The sequence below is a fragment of the Polyodon spathula genome, chromosome 7 (assembly GCF_017654505.1).
Source record: "Polyodon spathula isolate WHYD16114869_AA chromosome 7, ASM1765450v1, whole genome shotgun sequence".
In the NCBI taxonomy this organism is placed as follows: domain Eukaryota; kingdom Metazoa; phylum Chordata; class Actinopteri; order Acipenseriformes; family Polyodontidae; genus Polyodon; species Polyodon spathula.
Genome location: NC_054540.1, coordinates 15,572,906 through 15,595,284, shown reverse-complemented (window position 1 = coordinate 15,595,284; position 22,379 = coordinate 15,572,906). Strand labels below are relative to the sequence as shown.

Genomic DNA, 22,379 nt, shown 5'->3' with positions numbered 1-22,379 from the left:
ACTCACAGTCATGATTCAAATAATAACATGCCAATAAGCTATTTGGGGCCTGGTAAGCGTCAGATTCAGAAAATCTATGAATGACTGTACAGGGAATTATTAACAATTTGTAGATTTTATTTTTCACTTTGAAATTATGGCCTTTTTTTGTGTTGATCAGTGGCAAAAACTCCTAATTAAATCCATTTTGATTTCATCTTGTAACACAATAAAATATGGAAAAGTCCAAAGGGGGGGTGAATACTTTTGAGAGCCACTGTATATCATCTACATTTACATACCCGTTAATGTTTTAATGTTTGGGCAGACCTTCAATTGATATTAAACAAAGCACATATTAAATACTGATGGTACACATTACATTTGTGTGACTAACTTGTTTTGTGTCCTCTTTGAATTACAGCATCAATAGCCAACAACAATGACAGTTAGAGAGCTGGGAAGGAAGATAGAGAGATCTACTGAGGGTAAGCCAGGTACAGTATCATAGGGTACTTACAAAGCGCTTGGTTTTCAGCCGCTCTTCCTCAGTTGTCACTGTTTCCCGTAGTACAGCCCTGGAAATGCTCTCATTGGCAGCAGCTCGCTCTCGCTCCAGCACTTTACTGATTTCTTCACGTACAAAAGCCTTATCCTGTTCCAGCCTAAGGGGAGGGGGGGAGGGAAAGAAAGTTAAAATACAAAGTTTTATTAGAACAAAATAAGGTGTAAAGTATAATTGGGTATGAGCTGTACATATCCAGTGTTTGCTCCAGGACTTACAGACTGAAGGTCAATGTGGCCCCCTCTCAAATTTTTAAGGGGGCATTTTCTTCAGTGAGGATGTCAATATGTTTGATTCAGAACCAACCACCATTTCTTATTTTTGTTTGTTTATTGCCCTTTTGTTTCTGAAGAACAAAAAATAATACTGTAAAGCTGTAGATACAACCAAGGTGTCTCTACAATACTCACTGTCACTTCTGAGGAAAATATGGGGAAATGTGTCACAGTGATGCTGGTGTTTCACTGAGTAAAGGATATTCATTGTACCACTGTACAGATGGAGGTAATTGTTTTGCATAATGTGTCTTTGGAGAAAACATGATCAATCGCTATTTATAAATAGCGGTCTACTTAAATCATGGTAAATTTACGTATTTTTCATGGGTAGGTTGCGGAATAAAATTAGGATTTTGCGGACCTGTTTACACATTAAATAAACCTAAGTTGACAGTATTTCAAAACACTATAAAGCCTAAAAATAGTGGTACTTGCTTCCTTACTAAAACAGAGTGCTATCATTTGTTAAAGGCATGCAGCATCTCCCTGAAGTTGACTTGCCCATAGATTGAGACTGCACGTTCTGCATCCACTGAATTTTTTGGAAGTTAAGGCAAAGGTTTGCCAAGTTATACAGATGTGGATATCGATTAGAAACATCCCCAAAGGCATCTGGCATGCTTTAATAAAGGCAATATATGCATCATGTTCATCGTTATTTTATTAGTACCAAGTCAAAACAAATAAATTGTGGGTATATGTGTCTAAAATTCCAACTGCGTAAAAGTAAGCAGCAGGCTGAAGCGAGGTGGCTGCGGTAGATCGTTGTAGTACTGATTTAACTTGCCGACAGGAATACTTCTTGTCTGCACTGACTGGTTTCTGAAAGCTGTTTATATTACATTCTATTCAGCAGCCTCTGTAGTAACCTTTTGTTTAATGTGTGATTCTAAAGCTAACCAGACCCAGCACACTTTCATTATAAAGCAGTATTTGGGAGACATACTGTAGTTAGCTATAGAATGAGAATGACGTTTGCATGTGAAATGGCATTATGGGGAAGAGGGTAACCACAGCCAGACTGCCAATAAGAACTTCACAATATAGGGTTCTATATTGAGCTGTTTAGTATCATATTGGTATTCACCAGCTACATTTGGTTCAGAATAGGTTAATATTCATTAAAATGAATCTCTCTCTCTCTCCTTCATGGAGTAAAGGCAACTGTATATTACTTCATAGTAAGCATGCAGTTTACTATAAAAAAAACACCCACTGCTACAACCTTTGCTGCTTTGTAATGATAACACTATGTAACACAATTTTTGTAGTTTTTCGAGATTTACAATTATACTGTATTTACAGTATAATTGTAAATCTTGAAAAACTACTCACTTCTAAATCTTTTGTAGTCATCTTTGTATTACTTTAGTATAAATACATGTTAATTTGGATTCATATGTTGTTTTTTTCTGACTTTATGTGAACGAAAAGACACACATTTGCCCATTTTCCCATTGGAAATAGTGATATTTTGAAATATCACTGTCCTGGTGACAAAAGCAAAGTTTGTGGGGAATAATAGCCATTTTCTATACTTTTGAGGCATAAGCAATTAGGAAATAACACTTACTACCCAGGAACAATTTTTTTTTTTTTTGTGACACAGTGTAACTGACAGCTACAGTCTGAATTACCAAAGCTAATGCATCGCTAACCACTCTTTTGTATCTACTCAGATGCATTAGGGTGACATCGACAGCATATTATCATCTGCTTGCCACAGCTGCATTTCAAGGCAATGAAGGCATTTTATATACAAGTTACAATTCCTTTTTGAAAGCAGCATCAATCAGCAATACATCACTTTACAGAAGGACAATAATGTCTTAATGGATTGAAGTCTAGTCCCCAAAGCTTGAACCTGCTTCCCAGTATTATCCTGGTTTGTGTTCCTTTGGGAAGAGAGGAGGATGGAAATTGAGGGTACCTCTTTAACACGAAACATTACGCCACTTTGCAGCTACTGTATGGATTCAGCACAGCATGAAACTTGTATGCTAAAACTAACAAAATTAATAATTCGCCTTGGCGTCAATGTGGCTGCACCTCCTGTATAATGTAACAGGTTTCTATCATTGTTCACATCATATTTAAACTGTCATCTCTTCTTAAAACTTTTATATATCTTCAATGTCATGAAAATATTGAAACATGGACTGGTCGCTGAACACTCTTTAAACAGTAATCACTGGTTATACATTTATAGTAGGCTAACTAAAATATTAATTCCATGGGGACATTCATATTTAGGACTATACTTAAAACACATGCATGCTTATACTTAAAACCTGCATTTGAGCATTAAATTAGGAAAATCTTGAGTCAGGTACAGATTATGCAACAGTGATCAATCACACCCACATACCGCCTGCAATTGTTATCAATGATAAAAGGATGACTGGCTAGACACCACCGTCTCCATTACAATAGCATATCTGTACACTCCCTTTATTTTACAATACAGTTCTAGAATTTAACATATATTGTAGCAACAGCCACATTACACATCTGTTTTACAGGCCATGCACAGGCAGATGTCAACATTGCATTTTTATTTTGTTACTGCAAGTCATGGCAGCAGGATCAATAATAATAATAATGGGGCCACCCCATATTTAGGTCTACATCCCCCTGTTCACATTTTTTGTTTTTAAGGCGCATTTGCGCATTCACATGTGACTGAAAAGCAGGCCTAAAAATGTGGCAAATTGCTTTTTTTTATTTTTATGGAATGACAGCCTGCACTCCGAATGGAAGTACCGGATATACAGTAATCCTTTTAAAGTTTTATTTTCCAAATGAGCAGATATTAGTGTGACATTGGAACTATATTGCATTGAAAACATGTCTTTACTAAAGAAACGCAACTTAAGGTAATGCATGCAATAAATAAATACATAAATAAATGATAACAATAGCTTGAAAGAAACCATGCTGCTACTTTACAATAACTTAAGACACTGAATGCATCTCGGGAAGGCAGCAAGTATAGTGGGGCGGAGTGTCCTGCCGCTTTATGTCTGTTAAGTGTTTTACGTTGTACGTAGTGTGTTAATGTTGGGGTGTTTATGTATAAAATACACGGGATATAAATATGGGTTACGAGCACAAGTGTTTAAAATGTATATTTGTATTTAGGCGCGAGGATTGCACAGCACTTCACGTGCAGGTAAAATAATATGTGAGCACGGGGAATTGCACTTTTATTAATTCACCTGCAGTTGTACCGAGACTCCAATTGAATAACTGATTAGCAATCGAGTCTCGGTACAGCTGCATAAAAGCTGCACGTTTTCATGCACTCTGGGTTGTGTGTTCGTGCATGGAGAACGGGAGAGAGAAGGAGATACTATATATTAACAATTGCTATTTCGTGCTAGAAGCTTCAGCACGGTACTTGTTGGGTTTGTCCACGTTTGTTTTGTCTGTCTGTTTGTTTGGCCAACGTGCCCTTTGTTTTGTTTAAACTTTTTAGTTTGTTATTATTATTACAATAAAACTCTGGATGCCATAGCATCACAGATTCACCACCATTAATCATTGTTTGGAGTCTGCATTTCTGGTCTGACGTCACCCCTGCAAAGCCATCCTGTTCACAATAGCTACTTAGTTGTGTGCGGTGATGTGCTGTAATGGAGCTTGCAGTGGTGGCCTGTCGCTGTAAAGGTGTCTCGCGGTGATGGGGTTGCACTGCACTGGGTCACACGGTAATGTCCTGTAATTCCCTGAGCCGCCTCAAATCACATGTGTGAATGGGGTCCTAGACTTACAGTTGCAATTTTATCCCAGATTCCATGACTATTTAATCATTAACCAAGCACAGCTATCCACATCTTTCTTGTTATTAAGTACAGTATTATATTTCAATATGAGCTACATAGTAATTGGAATTTGACAGACTTGCATAACATGCACGAATGTTTTGAACAAAGCAGTTTAAGGGTCCATGCAATATTAATGGTTGACTAATGTTTCTAAATGCTGGGGTTAAATAATTAATGAGGCAGAGTGCCTCTTGGATGCAATGCCGAGAGTTTAAAATCACAGCTGCTGACATGGGTTTCTGCGTGGGGATATATCTTTCTGTGAAACATTTAACCTCAGTACAGATTCACTCTATTCGAATAAATCAAGAAAAAAAAAACAATTTTATCTCTGTAAACAAACTCATTTGTTATGATTTCAAAGAAGTATTTGTATAAAAGATGCAATTAAAATAAAGAAATTGAAAATACAGGTTATTAGTTCCAATTTGCAAACAGCTTTGAAACAGACTTTAAAGTTATTTGTAAAAAGTTGTCAGGATGTTAACAATGACAAAGATTAGTCTTTTGTGGTGTGCATTGGTAATGTTCATCAAAAATATTGTGATCTTTAAAATGCACTTGTATTCCTTTAAAAGGAAATACAACAAACAATGTTAAATACATTACACTACAGTTGCCTTTATTTATGCAATGAACAAGGAATGTTCAAGCATTGGAAATATGCAATTCCAAACACTTACACAAAATGCCTTAAATCTGTTGGACAGTGCAGGTGAGGAGGCAATACAGTCTTTGCACAATTGTTTTCTAAATAAACGATTAAATTTGCACTGCTCAATTTTATTTTATTCCTACAGAAATTGGGTTGTCAAAAATCATTGTTCCGTTGGTCATTGTTCAATTGGAGATGGAGAGGCGATCCTTCCATGGGGTTATTTTCCACAGGGACAGAACAAATGATCCCCTGTAAAACAAGAGGAGGGGGCTTCAGGGGCAGAAAATTAATAATCTTTAGCTGTCAAACAGTGCTGGCCCTTCCTAATCCAGAGCTACAGTACTACTGGACAGTACTCAATGTGGTGAAACCCAATCTCTCATAGCATGATTAAATATAGCACAGAATGAGGTTCAAAATGCCTTGCAATGGTACAAATAGGGTGGACAGGACAATATATTGCAGTGGAGGGTGAGAAACAAAATCATATATTCTTTTTCTGTGGATAAGCATTTAAAAGCCATGACATGACGTCTTTGTCTGAGACAAAGAATCTTTTTAAGTGGTTATTGCCCTTTTTTCTGCAGAGCAAGCTCCCATGCCGGCTTAATTCTCGAGATGAGCTTGTTCTGCTCTGCTGGCTTGAAGAGCACTCTTCAGCACATCAACAGCAGCAGTTTACAAACTAGAAAAAAAAAAAAAAAAAAAATTCATTCATATATATATATATATATATATATATATATATATATATAAACAAATAATGATTTGATTTCGAAGCTTTAATATAAAATTAATGCTATATTACCCGTGGGATGTGTCCAGGAGTCAATTATAACACGATTAAGAAAAGTAAATTAAACCTGGTACTTTAAATTGATAGAAGTGAGAAATGAGAATGCATTATAGCCAAGACAAATGAGTTAGCCTATATTACACTAAAGTAACATTCAAAAGAGCACATGCATATCTTTCAGGTATCGATTGGATTAATACAGACCGAATATGGAATGATTCTCATGTCTAGCCCATAATCCCTCTTTTACGCCATGCATACTATTGCACTTTTTTAGTTGAGTATTTTTGGTATGTTTGTGGTCTAGCTAAATTATGCAGGGGTTTTTTTTTTTTTCTGATTTCTATAGTATTAAGCTGAACATTTGGCCAATACAAAACATAACGTATTAACTGATCCATTGCTTTGCATTAGTTTTGTCTCATTTCTTCGAGCATGGGCCTTTATTTTTTGTTTAGGTATATATTCTTCTCCTCTCACAATAACAATGGAACTTTTCTATTCAATACCACATACAAGACAGGTGTGCAGAAAGCTCTACTGAGCCGAGACCAATTCCACAGTACAACTCAACAGAGCAGCGGCACAGAGCTGACCAGAAGCAGATTTTCATCTCAAGTTCATGAGGCATGGCACCATCTGGCTCTGTATGCAGCCGCCTCTGCAGTACAAAGATAAATGCTGTCTATTACAAGGAATCTTTCAGCGACATTTGCAAAGCTGCGAGTCTCTGTGAAAACGTAACCCCTCTAGCAAGCGGGTAATTGGGTTGTTGATCATCTCCCGGGAAGGCCCCCACACTTTCATAGCAATCCATGTCACAGATGGAGCTAGCTGGAGTTACCCCCACTTTCCTTTCAAAATCTGAAAGAAGTCTACATTTCTTGTATCAAAGTACCTTCTTTAAAAGCTTTTTTTTGTTTTGTTAATTGGTGAAATGTACTCTCATCTCCTCACTTCACATAGCAAAGGATGTATCACAGTATTCATGATAGTCAAAGACCTTTGCACTTGTTACTGGCACAAGTAAAGCTGACTGGCTTGATGATTTCCTGGCCATTAATTACACCATCAAATTTCATTAAGATAGTGTTTGACTCAGCAACCAGAGTAAAGGCCGGGGTGCCAGGAGATCCATCTCGTTACATTTTTTCTATGACCCTATCACAGTCAAATCAGATTTACATACTGTACTTTAAACAAAAAACAAAAACAACCACAACCTGTTTTTTTTTTTTTTTTTTTTTTTTTTTTTTAATAACATTGTGGTTTAAAAACAAATCGGACAGTAAGCAATTAGCACATCTTCATGGAGTCTAGGGAAAACTCATTAGGGAAAAAAGTCAGCAGTCATCCACCCTACTTTCAGGGTTTTTCCCAATCCACCACCTTACGGTATCACAGCGTACAAATGAATTTCCTTCTGCATGGTTCAGCTATCTTTAACCTGGTAAGATTTTGAGGTCCACTAATGCTTGCCGATCATGGCACCACATGCAGTATAAGACTGAAACATTCAGATGTGAGGCTTTTAATTAAATATGTAACAGGATGTGGATTGCACTGTCTTAACACATGTTAGAGACCGTAGCCCTTATAGCTTTTAAAAATGAAGTTTCCTGGTATCCATGGCATATGCTCGTTTTTGCACAACATTATGAGCACCATGAATAACAAAAATATGACTAAAGAGCAATGCTTTCCCTTCTTCCCTTTTCTAACATCCTCTTAATATTCCCATCTAATAAAGAAAGACAAAAACACAAATAAAAATATCAGTAGATACAGTGTTGTAAATCCCTAGAAAAAAAATCTACAGCTACCCAGTACTTGTGAAGACAGCGTAACCTAGTGGTAATAGCCAGCCAGGAAGCAAGCTGGATGACCTAGGATCTCTCAATTCAGCAACATGTGCCACCCTGTATAACCAACTTTTAAAAAGCTAGAACTAATACATTGTATTTAAAAAAAGTAAATTCAAGTTATACGATTTCCTCCTTGCATTGTAATGGGGGCTCCTGAGTGGCGCATCCCGTAAAGGTGCTCCACGTGGAGTACAGGATGCACCCTATAGCCTGGAGATCGCAGGTTGGAATCCAGGCTATGTCACAGCCAACCGTGACCGGCAGTTCCTGGGGGGCGGCACAAAACTGACCATGTGCCGCCCGGGTAGGAGGGATTAGGTCGGCAGGGTAACCATGGTTCAGAGCGCCATCAGATCTGTGTTGTTCACCAGCACTATAGGTCTGGTGGAATCGCTGTGGATCCGCAGTGTGAAAAATGACGGATTTGCAGGAACATGTTTCAGAGGAAGCGTGTTCCAGCTTCCGTTCCGCGAGTCGCCAGAGGTCTACAGCGGTGAACTGGGATTGAGGAGAAAACCGGGGTATAAACCATTGGTGACTAATATATATATTTATATTTTAAAAAAGCAGGTCATACTACAGCATTTTTCTCGCTGTAGTACGATTCCTCACTGACACTGTACAGCTGCATTGTCACTGAGGAATCATACTACAGTGAGAAAAATAAATTTAAAAAAAGACAAGCTAAGTGATAACATTACCAAAAATATAGGTTTTTGTTCGGCCAAGCAAAACACCATGGTCAATAAAGCTCCCTGGGCTCCTCTACACTGTTACCAAGGAGACACGATAGGCGAAGTGTTCAGTTCTATGGCTTCAAACAATCCTATAAAAATAGATGAACACCCTAAATGTTTTATGGGTGACGGAAAATACATTTGTCAATAGTAATTTGTTTGGGTTATGGAGGTGTACCAACACTAGCCAACAAAATTGAATAGACAGTATGATCAAGCCCACACACTCAATTCAATTTCCCCTGTATGTATTTATTTTTATATACTGCATAGGCCAAGCAGAAATAAAAAATAAATTAAAACAGGTAACCTGGTTGCAAATCTAGTCCCTTATAATTTAAAAAAGTCTGAATATTCTTTGTTTCCATCAAATGCCTAAGAAATGCTTAAAGCTTGGTTTCTTATGAATTATGCAAGTACAAAGGGAAATCTAATTGTGTATTGAGTTACCAGTGTGTTCCAACTGGCTCTCCACCAGAGGCTTTCAATTGATCTAATTTTTTCTCCTTTGTATAATTGTGTTTTACAAATACCTTTAGGTGACCTAAAGTGTCTGTTACTTTCAAGGTTTACTGGGGAAACAAATTAATCCAAGCTTTGCAGCTTTGCCCAAAGCACTAAGTAGAAAACAAAGACAATCACAGATGCCTTTTTTCAATTTAGATTCATATTTTTAAAATGATTCAAATCCTCTAGCCTTTAACTGCTTTGGCAATACAAAAATAAACCCCAAGTATAAGGAATTAATTTTATTTTGTATTTGGGCTGTGTTTTACATGTATAAGAACAATGTATCTTTCAAATGCTATGAATGCATGTCTACTCACATTTATTCTTGTCAAATGAATTTATTGTATTCCACTAGAGGGGGTTAAAGTCTTTACTAGACATTTTATTATTATTATTATTATTATTATTATTATTATTATTTGTGATCTAAATGAAGCAAAACACTGCCTGTCTACTGTAGCATCTTTTGAACTGATCACAGAATCATTCAAGTTTAACGGTTTGTGGATCATGTAGTTCACTTGAAAACCCTTTAAACCTGGTTTAGTGACCGTACTATAGTATTCTGAGGCTTTGGGTAACCAAAGAAATGTTCACATACTAAACCTATAATATACCTTAATGGATAGTAGTACCTACGTGTCAATGTTCTTTTTTTTATTTATAAATGACCACTACTTGTGTACTTTGTTCCAGTATTAGAATCAATTAATTGCAATCATCTATAGAAACCAGTAACTTGCTTGATGGTGTATTATTTGCCTTTGCTTCAGCTACAGGAGCATGTGGCCATTTTGTACATTTCCTCCAAGGAGATACCATGAAACATATTCCAAGATGTTACACTGCTCGGGTAAATGAGCTCTAATTTAATGGGGACTAAAGATGAATGCACTCGATGTGCTCCACTATCCCTACAGATGGCCCCTGTTTAATAATGGCTAGATGCAGATGTTCTCAAGATAGTAAAAGATGATTGTATTTTCTTTTCAGAATGGGTTGGCAATCATTATAATGAATTAAAATACGACAGAAATTAATAACATAAATTTTATAGTCTGCATCAGTCTTCTATAGACCTTCAATTCGGAAACCGGAAAGAGCAATACCCTTTCCAGAACATACTTAAAATACAAAATGTGTGTTAAAAGGTTATTAACCTGTAAATATAATAGCATGTTATGTATTAAAAGGGGAATTGCACTGAAAATCATTTCAACCTCTGTAAAATCTGTCCAATCCTATCTGGTTTGGCACCAGAAAAGCATGTCAAATTAGACAGTGTGTTGGATTACAGAGTTTGTGTATAAAAAACTAATACCTAAAAATGCTAAAATGACAAACCTATCTGAATGCTATTTAAAAAAATAATAGTCAATTAGCACCACCTTGTTTAACCCTGTGATTTTGAATTTTTCACTTAGATCTTTGTGTTTGTTCGGTACTCAGGAACTTTCTGTTGGTATTCAGTTCTCTTCTCCCCCATGTTGCTTTAAGTAGGCATCCTTTCAGAATGTCTGAAAAGGTTTGCCTTGTGATTTTGAACTTTTCACTTAGATCTTTGTGTTGGTTTGATAAACTAGTCAATTCTTGTTATAGAATCTCAAAATTTCCTGTTACTGCAAATTACTTTGGAGCCCTCCCAGGAAGAAAAATGTGAATAAAATTAAAACGACCTAGTTCAAACTGCTGAGCGCAAAGGACATTGGGAAATGTCTTGCGTCCACAGTGGCATCTCTCTACTATTTTGGTGCTGTTTGGGGACTACAGATGCTACCATAGGCGCCGACTACGGGGGCTCAGGGTCCCCAGCCCCCACCAAAATTTTAAAAAAGGGACTCAGCCCCCCTCAGATTGTGATAGGATGTTGATGAACTTGTGTAGTGTGTGACATTAGGACCACGTGGAATGCAGGTTGTAGCTCCCTTTTTGCAACCACTAATTAAGAAGCTATAAAAATGAAAACGTTAGCCCCTTCATCCGAACAGCTGGGGAACAGCAGTGGTTTGTATTAATTAGCATTCAGATAATTACAAAAACAAAAATACACGTACATGTATTGGACTCTAAAGGTTTATTTAAAAATTTGTATTTTTCTGATAACCCCTATAAAGTCTCTCTGCAAAGCACATCTGACAGCGGTATTGATACGTGTAAAACTGAGTCAAACAAGTGAAGCACTGCTGTTTTATTTGTATGCACATACACATCAATTAATTGCTTTCACATTTTTTCAATGTTAAAAAAAAGGAACTATAAACTGAATTCAGTAATGAAAACAAGTTTCAATACTATTCTCAAAACAGCAGGCTGTATTCCAGAGTGCTGCTGGTATTAGTTTTCCACTCACATTTGTGTGGATATTTCCCCCAAAACAACAAAAATTGACAGTTTATGACGTTTGAAATTAAATCAGTAACAATACAGTATCATGTGTTTCTGAACAGCTTATGTACAAGATTAAATTCTAAATGAAGTTAACTGGGGTTCTATTTTAACAGTATTATCTCTTCATACAATGTAAAACTTTCATGAATAAAAAAGAAAACTCTAGTGTTGCTCAAAATTGAAGATTACATAACATGCCTAGGCAAAGATCTGCATGCAGCTCCCAACAATTAGTCACAAAACCCCAGACCAGGCACATACAAATAAAAACTTGAAAATGAAGCATATGTGGAAGCAACTGGCAGCGTAAATCAACACATACTAGCATAGAAACAAAAATGATATCCATCTTCCCACAGTATACAATGAGTAAAAGTTAAACACATTTTTTTTCTTTTTACATTTGTTTTTTGTATCACTGTGGTATAGTTTGGCAAAATAAATTCTATGGAGAGTCAATGGAAGTGGAAGAAATTTTGCTGGTTTTCGCTATGTCAAAAAAATGCATCAAACTTTTGAAGTAGATTTCACATTTGCCCAAGGCCTTTTGAAGAAAACAGCAACATTAGCAAATTATGACAATACATAATTATTATGAAAAATGCTCTTTTCTGAGCACTGTCCTGTTCCGCCGTGCCTTTTGCACTGTAACTTGACAACAAAGTGCAAACCCACCACGGCCTGCATGTACTGGAGATGCAGGAACTGGTCACGTCGTTTGATTTTACTCGGGGATTTGATATTTGTTTTCCCATTTATTTTGCATATTTGTTTAATTTTGCATTTTGCATTTTTTTAGTTTTATATTTATTGGGGGGGGGTGGAGTGAACATTAACTACCCCCGCCCGGGAGTTTCAAAACTCTGCTCCTATGGATGCCACGATGCATTTCGAGTTGCCGTAGTACTCATTCAACATTCCCACAAACACTTTGTCAACCATTTGAAAAAAAATGGGATACAATAATGCATGCTTATGAACAGCAAACTATGGATTATGCAATTGAGAATGCCTTGCTTTTGTGGTTTAAAAATGGTTGTAATTGGGGGACATGATGAATGGGACATGCAGGTTTCAAGTGCAGTTTACTTGCAATGTATCCTTTTTTTTTTTTTTTTTTTTCACTTACAGCTGTATTTTCAATAAAAGGTACAGTACTTTTAAATGTATAATACTTTTCATTGTTTTGTAATTTAAATTTGATTACAGTGTTACTGTAACTTTAAAAAAACTGACAGGATGCATTTGGTTTTACATTCCTGACTGTATATTTAGTTTTTTATATTAGTTTTAAAACTAATATAACACAACTTGGTGCCAGATTGCACAGTCAGATTTACGTAAATGTCAGGCAGAAGAGAATGAACCATGATGGATTCCAAAATAGACAAGTTCTGGATTATAGAGGGTATCTCAATTCAATCGGGATTTGGTTGGGACCCAAAAATCATGCTGAATTATACAGCTGTATGTAGAGGGGTTGGATTAGACAGGTTTTCCTGTATAAACTCAGTAACTGCACCCTTAAAATGCTCATATTACTTTGAGAATTATTATTGAATATTGACAATTTGTTAACAAACAAGTTAGTTAATAAATCAGTATTTTGTCTGATGTTTAGCAGTGTTCCTTGTATATAATTCACATGTTGTAACGGAGTAGCTCTATAGACAGAATAAAAACAAAGCAAAACAAAAACAAAGCATCCCTGCTAGTAAAATCTAAAGGGTATGCCATATCAAATCAAATAGTTTTTAATATAGAAATGGGCAAAAAGATCTGTATCACAGATATGTCCATAAGTTAAAAACAATGTGACAATGAAAAGCTTTAATGGCTTGAAGGGGTACATTTTTCTTGAACACACACACAATCAAACTTGACTTAGAGAAATCAAAGAATACATACAGTATGTGCAACAAGTATGATGACAATATCTTGAAGCGTTAGGTCTTTATCACTTGGAAACCAAAAAGTCACATGACCCCTATGGCATCCATCTTAGGTCCCAGGTCTAAGTGAAGGGTATAAGTAGATCCCCCCCCCAGAGGAGTTTTCAAAACACTAAAAATGCAAATGTCAGCTTAAATAAGATATTAGAAGTAGCAGGTGCAGCTAACTTGTATAAGATCCCCTTAAAGGGATGCTTAATTATTCCCCTTTCAAAAATAATGCTGATTGATTTCCATTATGTGAGAGTAGATGTAGTAGTTATTGCAGCTACAATACATTTAGTCAGATAAAAAGCTGAAAACTTTTATTCTTGCACAAACAGCCTCTCTATTATACCAGATTCATTAAGTATACACTCACTTCTTATGCAGGTCAGTGTCTCTCTTTGCTCGCTCAATTTCCAGTTCGTCAGAAATTCTCTTTCTCAGTTGTTCTTCTTTAACTACATAAAAACAAAAATTATGTATGCAAGTTTACAGTAAATACAATCAGGAATAATTTTATATTAAAATGCAAAGATGACATGAATACCAAGAAACAGCACCAACAGCAAATACTTCAATGACATGCTCTATATTCATGTGTTCTTCATATTATGTAAATTGTTCAGGTCACACCTGTAAAAATCCTAACAAGTCCACAAAGCTTCTAACAGTATGTATTACAAGATACAGTACCTGCAAGAGGTGCCCTGCTATTAAACATTTGTGTCTCAATTAATGTAAATTCAAAACACAGAACAGTTCAATTCTTGAAGCAAAATTGTTTAGTATGAACAGTTAGTACTGAAAAGAGAATAATCTGCAAGACTTTTTTAAAGGACAGGTTACTTTATGAAGATACCTATTAGAGTAGCGAATAGCACTTTCTTCCCGTGGCTGTTCGACATTTTCTAATGTTTATTAGGCTAATGTTAGTACTGTATACCTAAAATTACCTAGAAACTTTCTACCTAGATGCTATCATTTGTTTTGCTACAGAAACAATAACTGGCATCAGCTTGCTGTGTTTAGTGGGAATGTACGATTTTACCCAGACCATTTTAAACACATGCTTAACAGAAGCAAATCGCTACTGTTTTTGTTTTTTAAACTTATGAACAAAGCTCTATAACATTTTGCTGCAAAACAATGCACTATAAATAATTTTTAGTTTAAAATAAAGTGCACTTGAGAATATCTTAAACTGGGTTGATGTTGTTTGTTCAGATTATGCGCATTGACAAACCCTACAGACCTCCACTATTTTCGTCTTTTCTGCCCCCCCGGTTTAAATGTAATCAAAAAATCTCTCTTTTAAAAAAAAAAAAAAAAAAAAAAAAAAAAAAAAAAAAAAACAAGGTTTCATATTGCATTTGACATTTACAATTGAAGCTTTAGAAGTCTTTAAAAATAAAAATGTCAACTTTAAGTGTGGTGATTGACGCAGTCAGATTTCATAGTATCCAACCTGCAGGAAGTGTATAGACTATAATGAAAATTTTTAACTAAAGTGTGAATCGAACTGTTACTATATATATATTATATATATATAATATAATATATATATAATATATAAATATATATATATATAAATATATAAAAGTATAAGAGGTTCAGACATTTTTTATTTTCACCAATAGTCTGTGTCATACAGAGTGATAGGAAGTAATCCAAATTGGGCAAAAGGTTTTGAAAAATGTAAGGACAAATAGCTGCATGGGATGAAATTGTGAAAAATATTTACAGAAAGAGGCCCCAACAAAAGTTAATGGGTTCAAAACTGTCATGCCATGGTGTGTTACGATTAACATACTGTAGATCGCACCATTATGATTTATCAATTTCTTTTTGCTGGAGTGCAATTAATGACATTGATTTGTAAATGTTTAAGCTAGGCATTAAAAAAAAAAAAAATCTTTACATCAACTCACAAATTGAATTTTTATGGTTTTGTTTCTCATTTTGCAACAACAAAACACTCGGTAGTAAAGATAAATCTGTGCCTATGTATATCTTGTACATTGTACATAGTAGATTGTGACCATGTTTTACTGTTCACTGAAATGTATGAACAAAAACAATTCACACAATATTTCAATTGTAAATTAAATGTTGGGATTCTGAGCAGTGTCTCACTAAACTTCAACCTATAAATCTCCTCTAAAGCTATTGAATTCATGTTTGCTGTTATTTTAATATGCAGTCTCATGTACAACAGGTCACAAGTTAAAGTGAAGCATTTTCATTACAGGAAGCATAGGTAGTCCGCATCTCAAACAGTTTGATGGGGCAGCGTAACTAATTATTATATAAAAAAGATCATTCAGTTACCAACAGGACACTTACTATAGACATGACTATAAATACTGAATAGGTAAGTATAACCTAGCTGTACCGTCATGACTTCGGACATTAGCTAATTTAGATTTTTAATTGGAATTGGGTGTACTGGAATCATCTGCAGTATGTTCCAAACAAAACAAAAAATTCTATCTGGAATACTGAGGTATTGCAGCATGTCTTATGAAATTTAATGACAACTAAGAATACAGTAACAGAGACTTAATGTACTTTTTTGGGGGGTACAAATGTGGTACAAATACTGAAACACATATGTTTGTAAATCTCCTGAAGCAAATATAAAGAAGTTTATTTTATAAATCTGAATGGTTAGAATACCTCTACACCTGTGCAGCGAGAGAAGTTGAGAATTCTATTAAAAGAAAAAGGTTAATACTGGTTGGCAATTTAGTTAAAGTAAAGCAGCAGTTTTTACATCACTTTCTCTTTTGATGTTAAGATGCTGCAGTAGATAACAATATTTCACTGGGAGCTGATGCCACATAAATCAAACAGTAGGCAATAAGGGCAATGAAATGGATTCGAGGTAGTGGCTCCATGACTCTTTTAAGGCACAATGAAATTTGATAAAATGAATTAAAGATAACTCTTGATAACAAAACAGAATACACAGGTGGCATACTTGATTTCTCATTGTAATACAGGTCAATCCAATGTCTTTCTTTTGTGCAACAAGACACTTCTTGAGACAACTCATTAGCAGCTCAAAATACTGCAAAATCTTTTTTTGTGAAGCAGACAGTTTCAAATTGCCCTTCTCATGAGAAGTATGTGCTGAAGAAACTTGTCTTATCCACCTCTGTGGGAGGCACAGAATTCAAAAGATATCAAAACCAGTTTACACTTCTGGACTATTACTGTAATTATTTCAGTTGCATAACACCAACTAAAAATAATAATACATTAAACAGTTATTAAAACAGTTTGCACTTCACTATCACTGTAATAATTTAAGTTGTGCTATACCATTGATATAACCAGAGGTTAAACAACGTGGGACTGAAAGAGTTAACATCCATAGAATACATGTGTGTACAGGTGCCAAAGCATGTGGTTTTGTAACCTGGCCACTGACATGGCCAGAGTTTAATGCAACTTGGCAGCGAAAGGATTAACTTTTACTGGACAATACTAACTTCATTTAAGAATATCACAGAATACAGCTGTGTACCAAACATTATAGCAGTAATTGTGCACTACCTCTAAGCAGCTGTACCTTAAACGGTTTGAAGAAAAAACGGAAAAGGTTAATTTTTCTTTTACGACAACCACGGCGAAACCTGACACTGTATGGAAAATCAGGAACACACTGGGTGTGCCATGTATGAAGCCAGTATCTCGACGCGTTGTATCATCCTGAAGCCCAAAATTCACAAGCTATAGGGATGCTTACATTTTCAACAGCAACCATAACCACATTATGCAGAAAACTTGTTCCTAGAAAATTAAAACCATCAGAATAAAAGTTTAAACACACATACCAGCAAGCTAAAACTCCTATTGCAGATAACAGTAACGTCAGAGTTACATCACAGATGTAACTTAGCACAATGCAAACAAACAAGAAGGACAAGTAACAGGTCTGCAAAGTGATGCTGTTTTTGAAAAATACAAATAGAAAAGCGGTCCTGAGAAATGAGCCACTAAAACAAGCACGCAGAAGGAAAAAAAAAGTTTAATGAAAGAAAATTTCCTTCCTTCAGAGCGTCAATGAAAAAATGTGAGTTTTTTTTTTTTTTTTCAGGACAGCTTTGCATTTATTTGTTCCATATTTTGATATGACCTGGCAAAAAATGCTGAAGATCCTTTAATACTTTAGTATTATTACACTTGCATACCATATGGTTCTGAAGAGCAGATCACTTTTTATGCTTAATCAAGAAACATCTGTGCCATAGGCACCATACAAACTGTATGGATGATATGCTGGAAAGTTAGTTAATTTGTGTGTGCTACTGTTCACTTTAACTTAAATGAATCAAATTCTTCTTTTGACAACGGCCTCAAAAAGTCAGCCCACATTTTGAAGAAACATTCTGAAGTGCTGCACACTGCCAACATCTCTTTATAGTGAGTTGAAGGTAAAGAATGTTTCTCATTTTATTACTGAACAAAATCCAATCATGTTATTCACATTCTCGTGTTGATTGGTTACAGGTAATTTAAAGTCTACTGATAATGAAGAACCATGGGTAATTTCTGAGTAGGAGACCATAAGAGTTTTAAAAGACAGCGGCTACAATCTCCAAATTACTTTCCTCCCCACTTAAAATCTAATGAAAACTAGATGGAGAGATAATGGGCCCAAGCAACACTAGAATTACATGCCTAATCAGAACTTACATTAACCTTGGGAACCAGAGTGCAGAAAATCTGACTTATTTTTATAATGTTAACATTTTAAGGCATGCCCTAGACAGTCCTTCAGTAATCCAATTTATACATGTAAAAGAAAAAAGTAGCAACATAATTTGAACACAATACATTGCTCACGATCCTTTTCAAAACTATTTCTAGTCAATATCCAATTCTACTCCACTAAAAACACAACTCTTTCCCCATTAGAGCCCGCCATGCATTTCTTTTCACAATAAACTTGACAGAAGCAAAAAATGCCAATTCAATTTGTATTGTATAGCTTTGAGAATCTAGCCCAGTGATTTAAAAAAAAGTGCAAGCACCAATATAAAAGTAAACCACTCAATAAAATAGCAAAATAACAATAAAATTATTTAAAATTACTATAAATAATGCAGATACATATACTTCTCTTATACTAAATCTTTTATTTTGAGGACATTTCAGGCAAAAGCCCTTCTTCAGCTGTTCTTTTCTTTTTAAAACTTTGTGTACATTTTTAAAAAACCTTTTCTTTCATATATATATATATATATATATATATATATATATAATATATATATATATATATATATATATATATATATATATATATACACACACACACACACACACACACACACACTTGTGTAGCAAAAATGTTGCTTTTGTGGATGAGGAAAAAAGAAAAGGATGTCTACAATTACTTATTTCAGCAAAAAAAATTTATAAAACTACTGTAAAAAATGTTGCATAAGTCTATTTTCTAGGCATTTTTGATGGGCCACTAAAAGGGAGGAGAGACTAATACATTGGTGCGACGTTTCCGCCGGTGTGTCTAATACTAAACTACTGTACCAGAGCCACAGTGGGATTATTACACACAGCCACGGTTACTATGGCTCACACAAACTTAACTGTCAACATCCCGGTTATTTTTTCAGGATCCAATACAAAACCACTGTTCTAGTTAAAAGTTTTAATTTGTAACTCTCAATACCCTAAAAGTCACTTTAAAATGTTAAATGGAAGCTTTCAGACTCCTTCAGACAAAGTCACAGCTATACAGGTTCTCTGTTAACACTAGCTGTCAATCTCTATGAATTTCTTCATTCCCACCCTCCCGAGCCATTGATTTGTTAACTTCCAGACTAAACCTGCCCTTGGGATCCGTAGCAAACAACAGTTGGTTAGAAAGCCAAGTACATTTATCAAGCTTGAGTTTGTATAAACTGCAATGCTTTTTGAGACTGGATAAAGTAGGACAGTAGGATAAAAAATGAAAATGTTACACAACAGGTTTGAAAATGCATGTTGTTGAATTTGTCGAAATGCATTGAAGTGCTGAAAAAACAGTATTTTTATTAGAGACGAAACAAAGACAAACTTACATCTGGTGAAAGCACAGCGAGCTGTGATGGTGCAGGAACATGTTTATGGCCCAATGTAGAAAACATCGTTTAAATGAAGTATTTTGAATGACTTTACTACAGAACATACAGGGCCCGATCTTCGATCTATCCCGTCGCTAAATTTGTGCCTTTGGCACAAAATGAGAGATATTCCAAAATGGCACAAAGCAGTTGCGAGACATTGGACTATAGCAGTTTTTTGAGCAATTCGCAAATCTGTTTGTGCCTCGCAAAACCGTCTGCGCATTCACTACCAATATAGTAACTGCACACAACAGCCAAGCGAGAATGCAGAATGATGGACAGTCACCATTAGTAATGCGTCAAGCTGCTATCAATGGTGTTGCTACAGTATTTACCGACATGACAGCAGACGAGACCAAACAATATATCGTGCACACATACATACGGACCATTCAAATACACAATTGGCTCCATAGCTAGGCGCTGAGTTTTCAAATTAATATACTGATAACGCCATTGTTTTATTGAATACGAACAGTATTGTATCACAAGGAAATATTAAATAGGTTTCTTTAAAGGCCAGCTGATCCAACATAACTGTATGTTTTTGAAGTAAAATTTTAAAAAAGGCTTTGGATACTTTTTTCTGAATGATGATTTTATTTATTTATTTATTTATTTATATAAGTCGTGCCGTGACAAAGTCTAACTGTGGTAGCACTCTCTCCGATTTGTAAATATAACAAGGTCATTTCACCTGCAAAGTAAACATCAATCAAGCATTTTTATATACACAATACACAGAAATGCGTTACGTTATTCATTCTACTCACCCATTTGAACATCATGATTAAGCCCAGTTTGTAAAGTTTTGAGTGTTGCCGGAATGGATTTTTTTCATTATGCCATTTTTTTGTAAGAATCATAATTCATTCTAAATACACTCCTAAAATGTTAATTGTAGCCTACTATGATTTCTCAATAAATGAACAGTCTCTGTATAATTAGCAACTCCGACATTCAGCAAACTGGACAGCTGCATAAAAACAGCTAGAAATTAGTGACTACAGAACTGTTTGTCCCGCTTCAGCTAACTTATGATTGGACTGCTGCAGAGAAAATACAGGTCTTTGATTGGTTGATCGTATCACCGGTCTGATTTTAGGAAAACGTTAACTGCAGCTGCCCACCCCTCACCCGTAATGCACAGCAACCTACGGAATAGCCAAATAAAGCAATGGGCCACAAGATGGGTGTATGACATATTTATACAATTAATTTACAGATGTGTGGCAACACACAGCAAAGATAACAGGCAGGACCCCCCCCTCCCCTCTTCATCCTTCTCTCAATCTACATTTCCATACTTTGATGGTACAGGTTGGATGCTGATATGCTTGTGGAGCAGTGTAGAACACATATAACTGTATATGTAAACACATTGCTCTGTCCATCACAACAATACAGTGGTAAAACACATAACTGATCAGTCTATCCGCTGTGTGCAGATGGGGTGGGGGGTGGGGTTCTGTACTATTGTAGGTTTGTACCATTGTACCCAACTCCAGAATGGACTGTTACTCTGACACTATTTGAGCCAGCGGTGCACAGTTATTGGAACTAGAACATCGCAATTATCGCACAGATATTGGTATATTCAGACGAATTAGGGCTTTCACCCAATTCAAATTTAACTGCGCCAAGTGCATATTGAATGACCACCTAGAATACATTTGCATCTCATGTTTCTATTTACCGATGCATTACCATATGCTAATAGGACCGTATTAAAGGAACAGAAGGAAGGCAGTGCGCTGGACAGAGATGAGTGCATGTTTCCACACTCGTCTGTTGGGCATGGGAATATGCTATAAACGTCACTATGATATGTAAATGTTATATATGTTATGGAAGCAAAAAAAAGAGGCTTATTGCTTGTATGTTTTTGCCGCAAATTGATTACGGTGAGGCAGTATATAGGTTTGCATTACCATCAACTTTAGGTAAACTGACCTTACACAGGTTGAAGCACTGGTATATAAGGCTATTCAATGTAAATTATATGAATATACTTATTTAAATGAATACCTTATAGCTTCCCATAGTAACCATTGCCTCAGATCTCATTCTTTTTTGCGTTTTAAAATCCCAAATGTATGTACTGGGGCTGGTAAAACGATCCTTTGCTTATTATGCCTCATGGTCCTGGAATGAGTTCCAGTCCAGACTAAAGCTGCAGACCCAGATATCTGTATTGCAATTTAAGAGTAAACTGCATGATTTCGTGACAGAGTTGTACTTGTTTTAAATAGTTGACTACTTTTGTGTATTTTGATTATTGTTTTAAATGTGATTTGTCTGTGTCTTAATTGTATTTTATTGTGTATTTTTCTTGTTGTCCGACTGACTTGCTGCTACCTGCTTGGCTGGGTCTCACTCGTAAAAGAGGTTTTAATCTCAACGTGGCTACAAGGATAATAAATAAATTGTGTGTTTGTGTAATATATAACATATATAAAATAATTTTTCCAAAGGCTTTGTTGGGCACACAAGCCATTGTCTTATATATTATAGATTATAAAACGACAACCCGTGCGTCTAGGAAAAAAAAAAACTGGTTTTCTCAATAAGGTGTCTAGAAGGGCTAGTATTCCGCTAATATTCGAATACTAAGAGGGTATTCAGCATCACGTTTTCGGAATACTGGTTTCCAGAATACGGACAGATTCATTCGGAATTCCCTGTTTACATGACATGGAATAGCTATT

The 22,379-nt window shown here is 35.6% G+C and overlaps 1 protein-coding gene across 2 annotated transcripts in view; it reads right to left on the bottom strand.

Annotated features, from left to right (window-relative positions):
* The window catches only part of chchd3a (coiled-coil-helix-coiled-coil-helix domain containing 3a), a 72,671-nt gene that overhangs the window by 38,674 nt on the left and 11,618 nt on the right, over positions 1 to 22,379 (bottom strand). For both annotated transcript variants that reach the window (XM_041254694.1, XM_041254695.1), the window contains exons 3-4: positions 13,917 to 13,998; positions 500 to 644 (exon numbers count right to left, since the gene is read on the bottom strand). In XM_041254694.1, the coding sequence (XP_041110628.1) occupies positions 500 to 644; positions 13,917 to 13,998 (227 nt within the window). The remainder of the gene's footprint in view (positions 1 to 499; positions 645 to 13,916; positions 13,999 to 22,379) is intronic.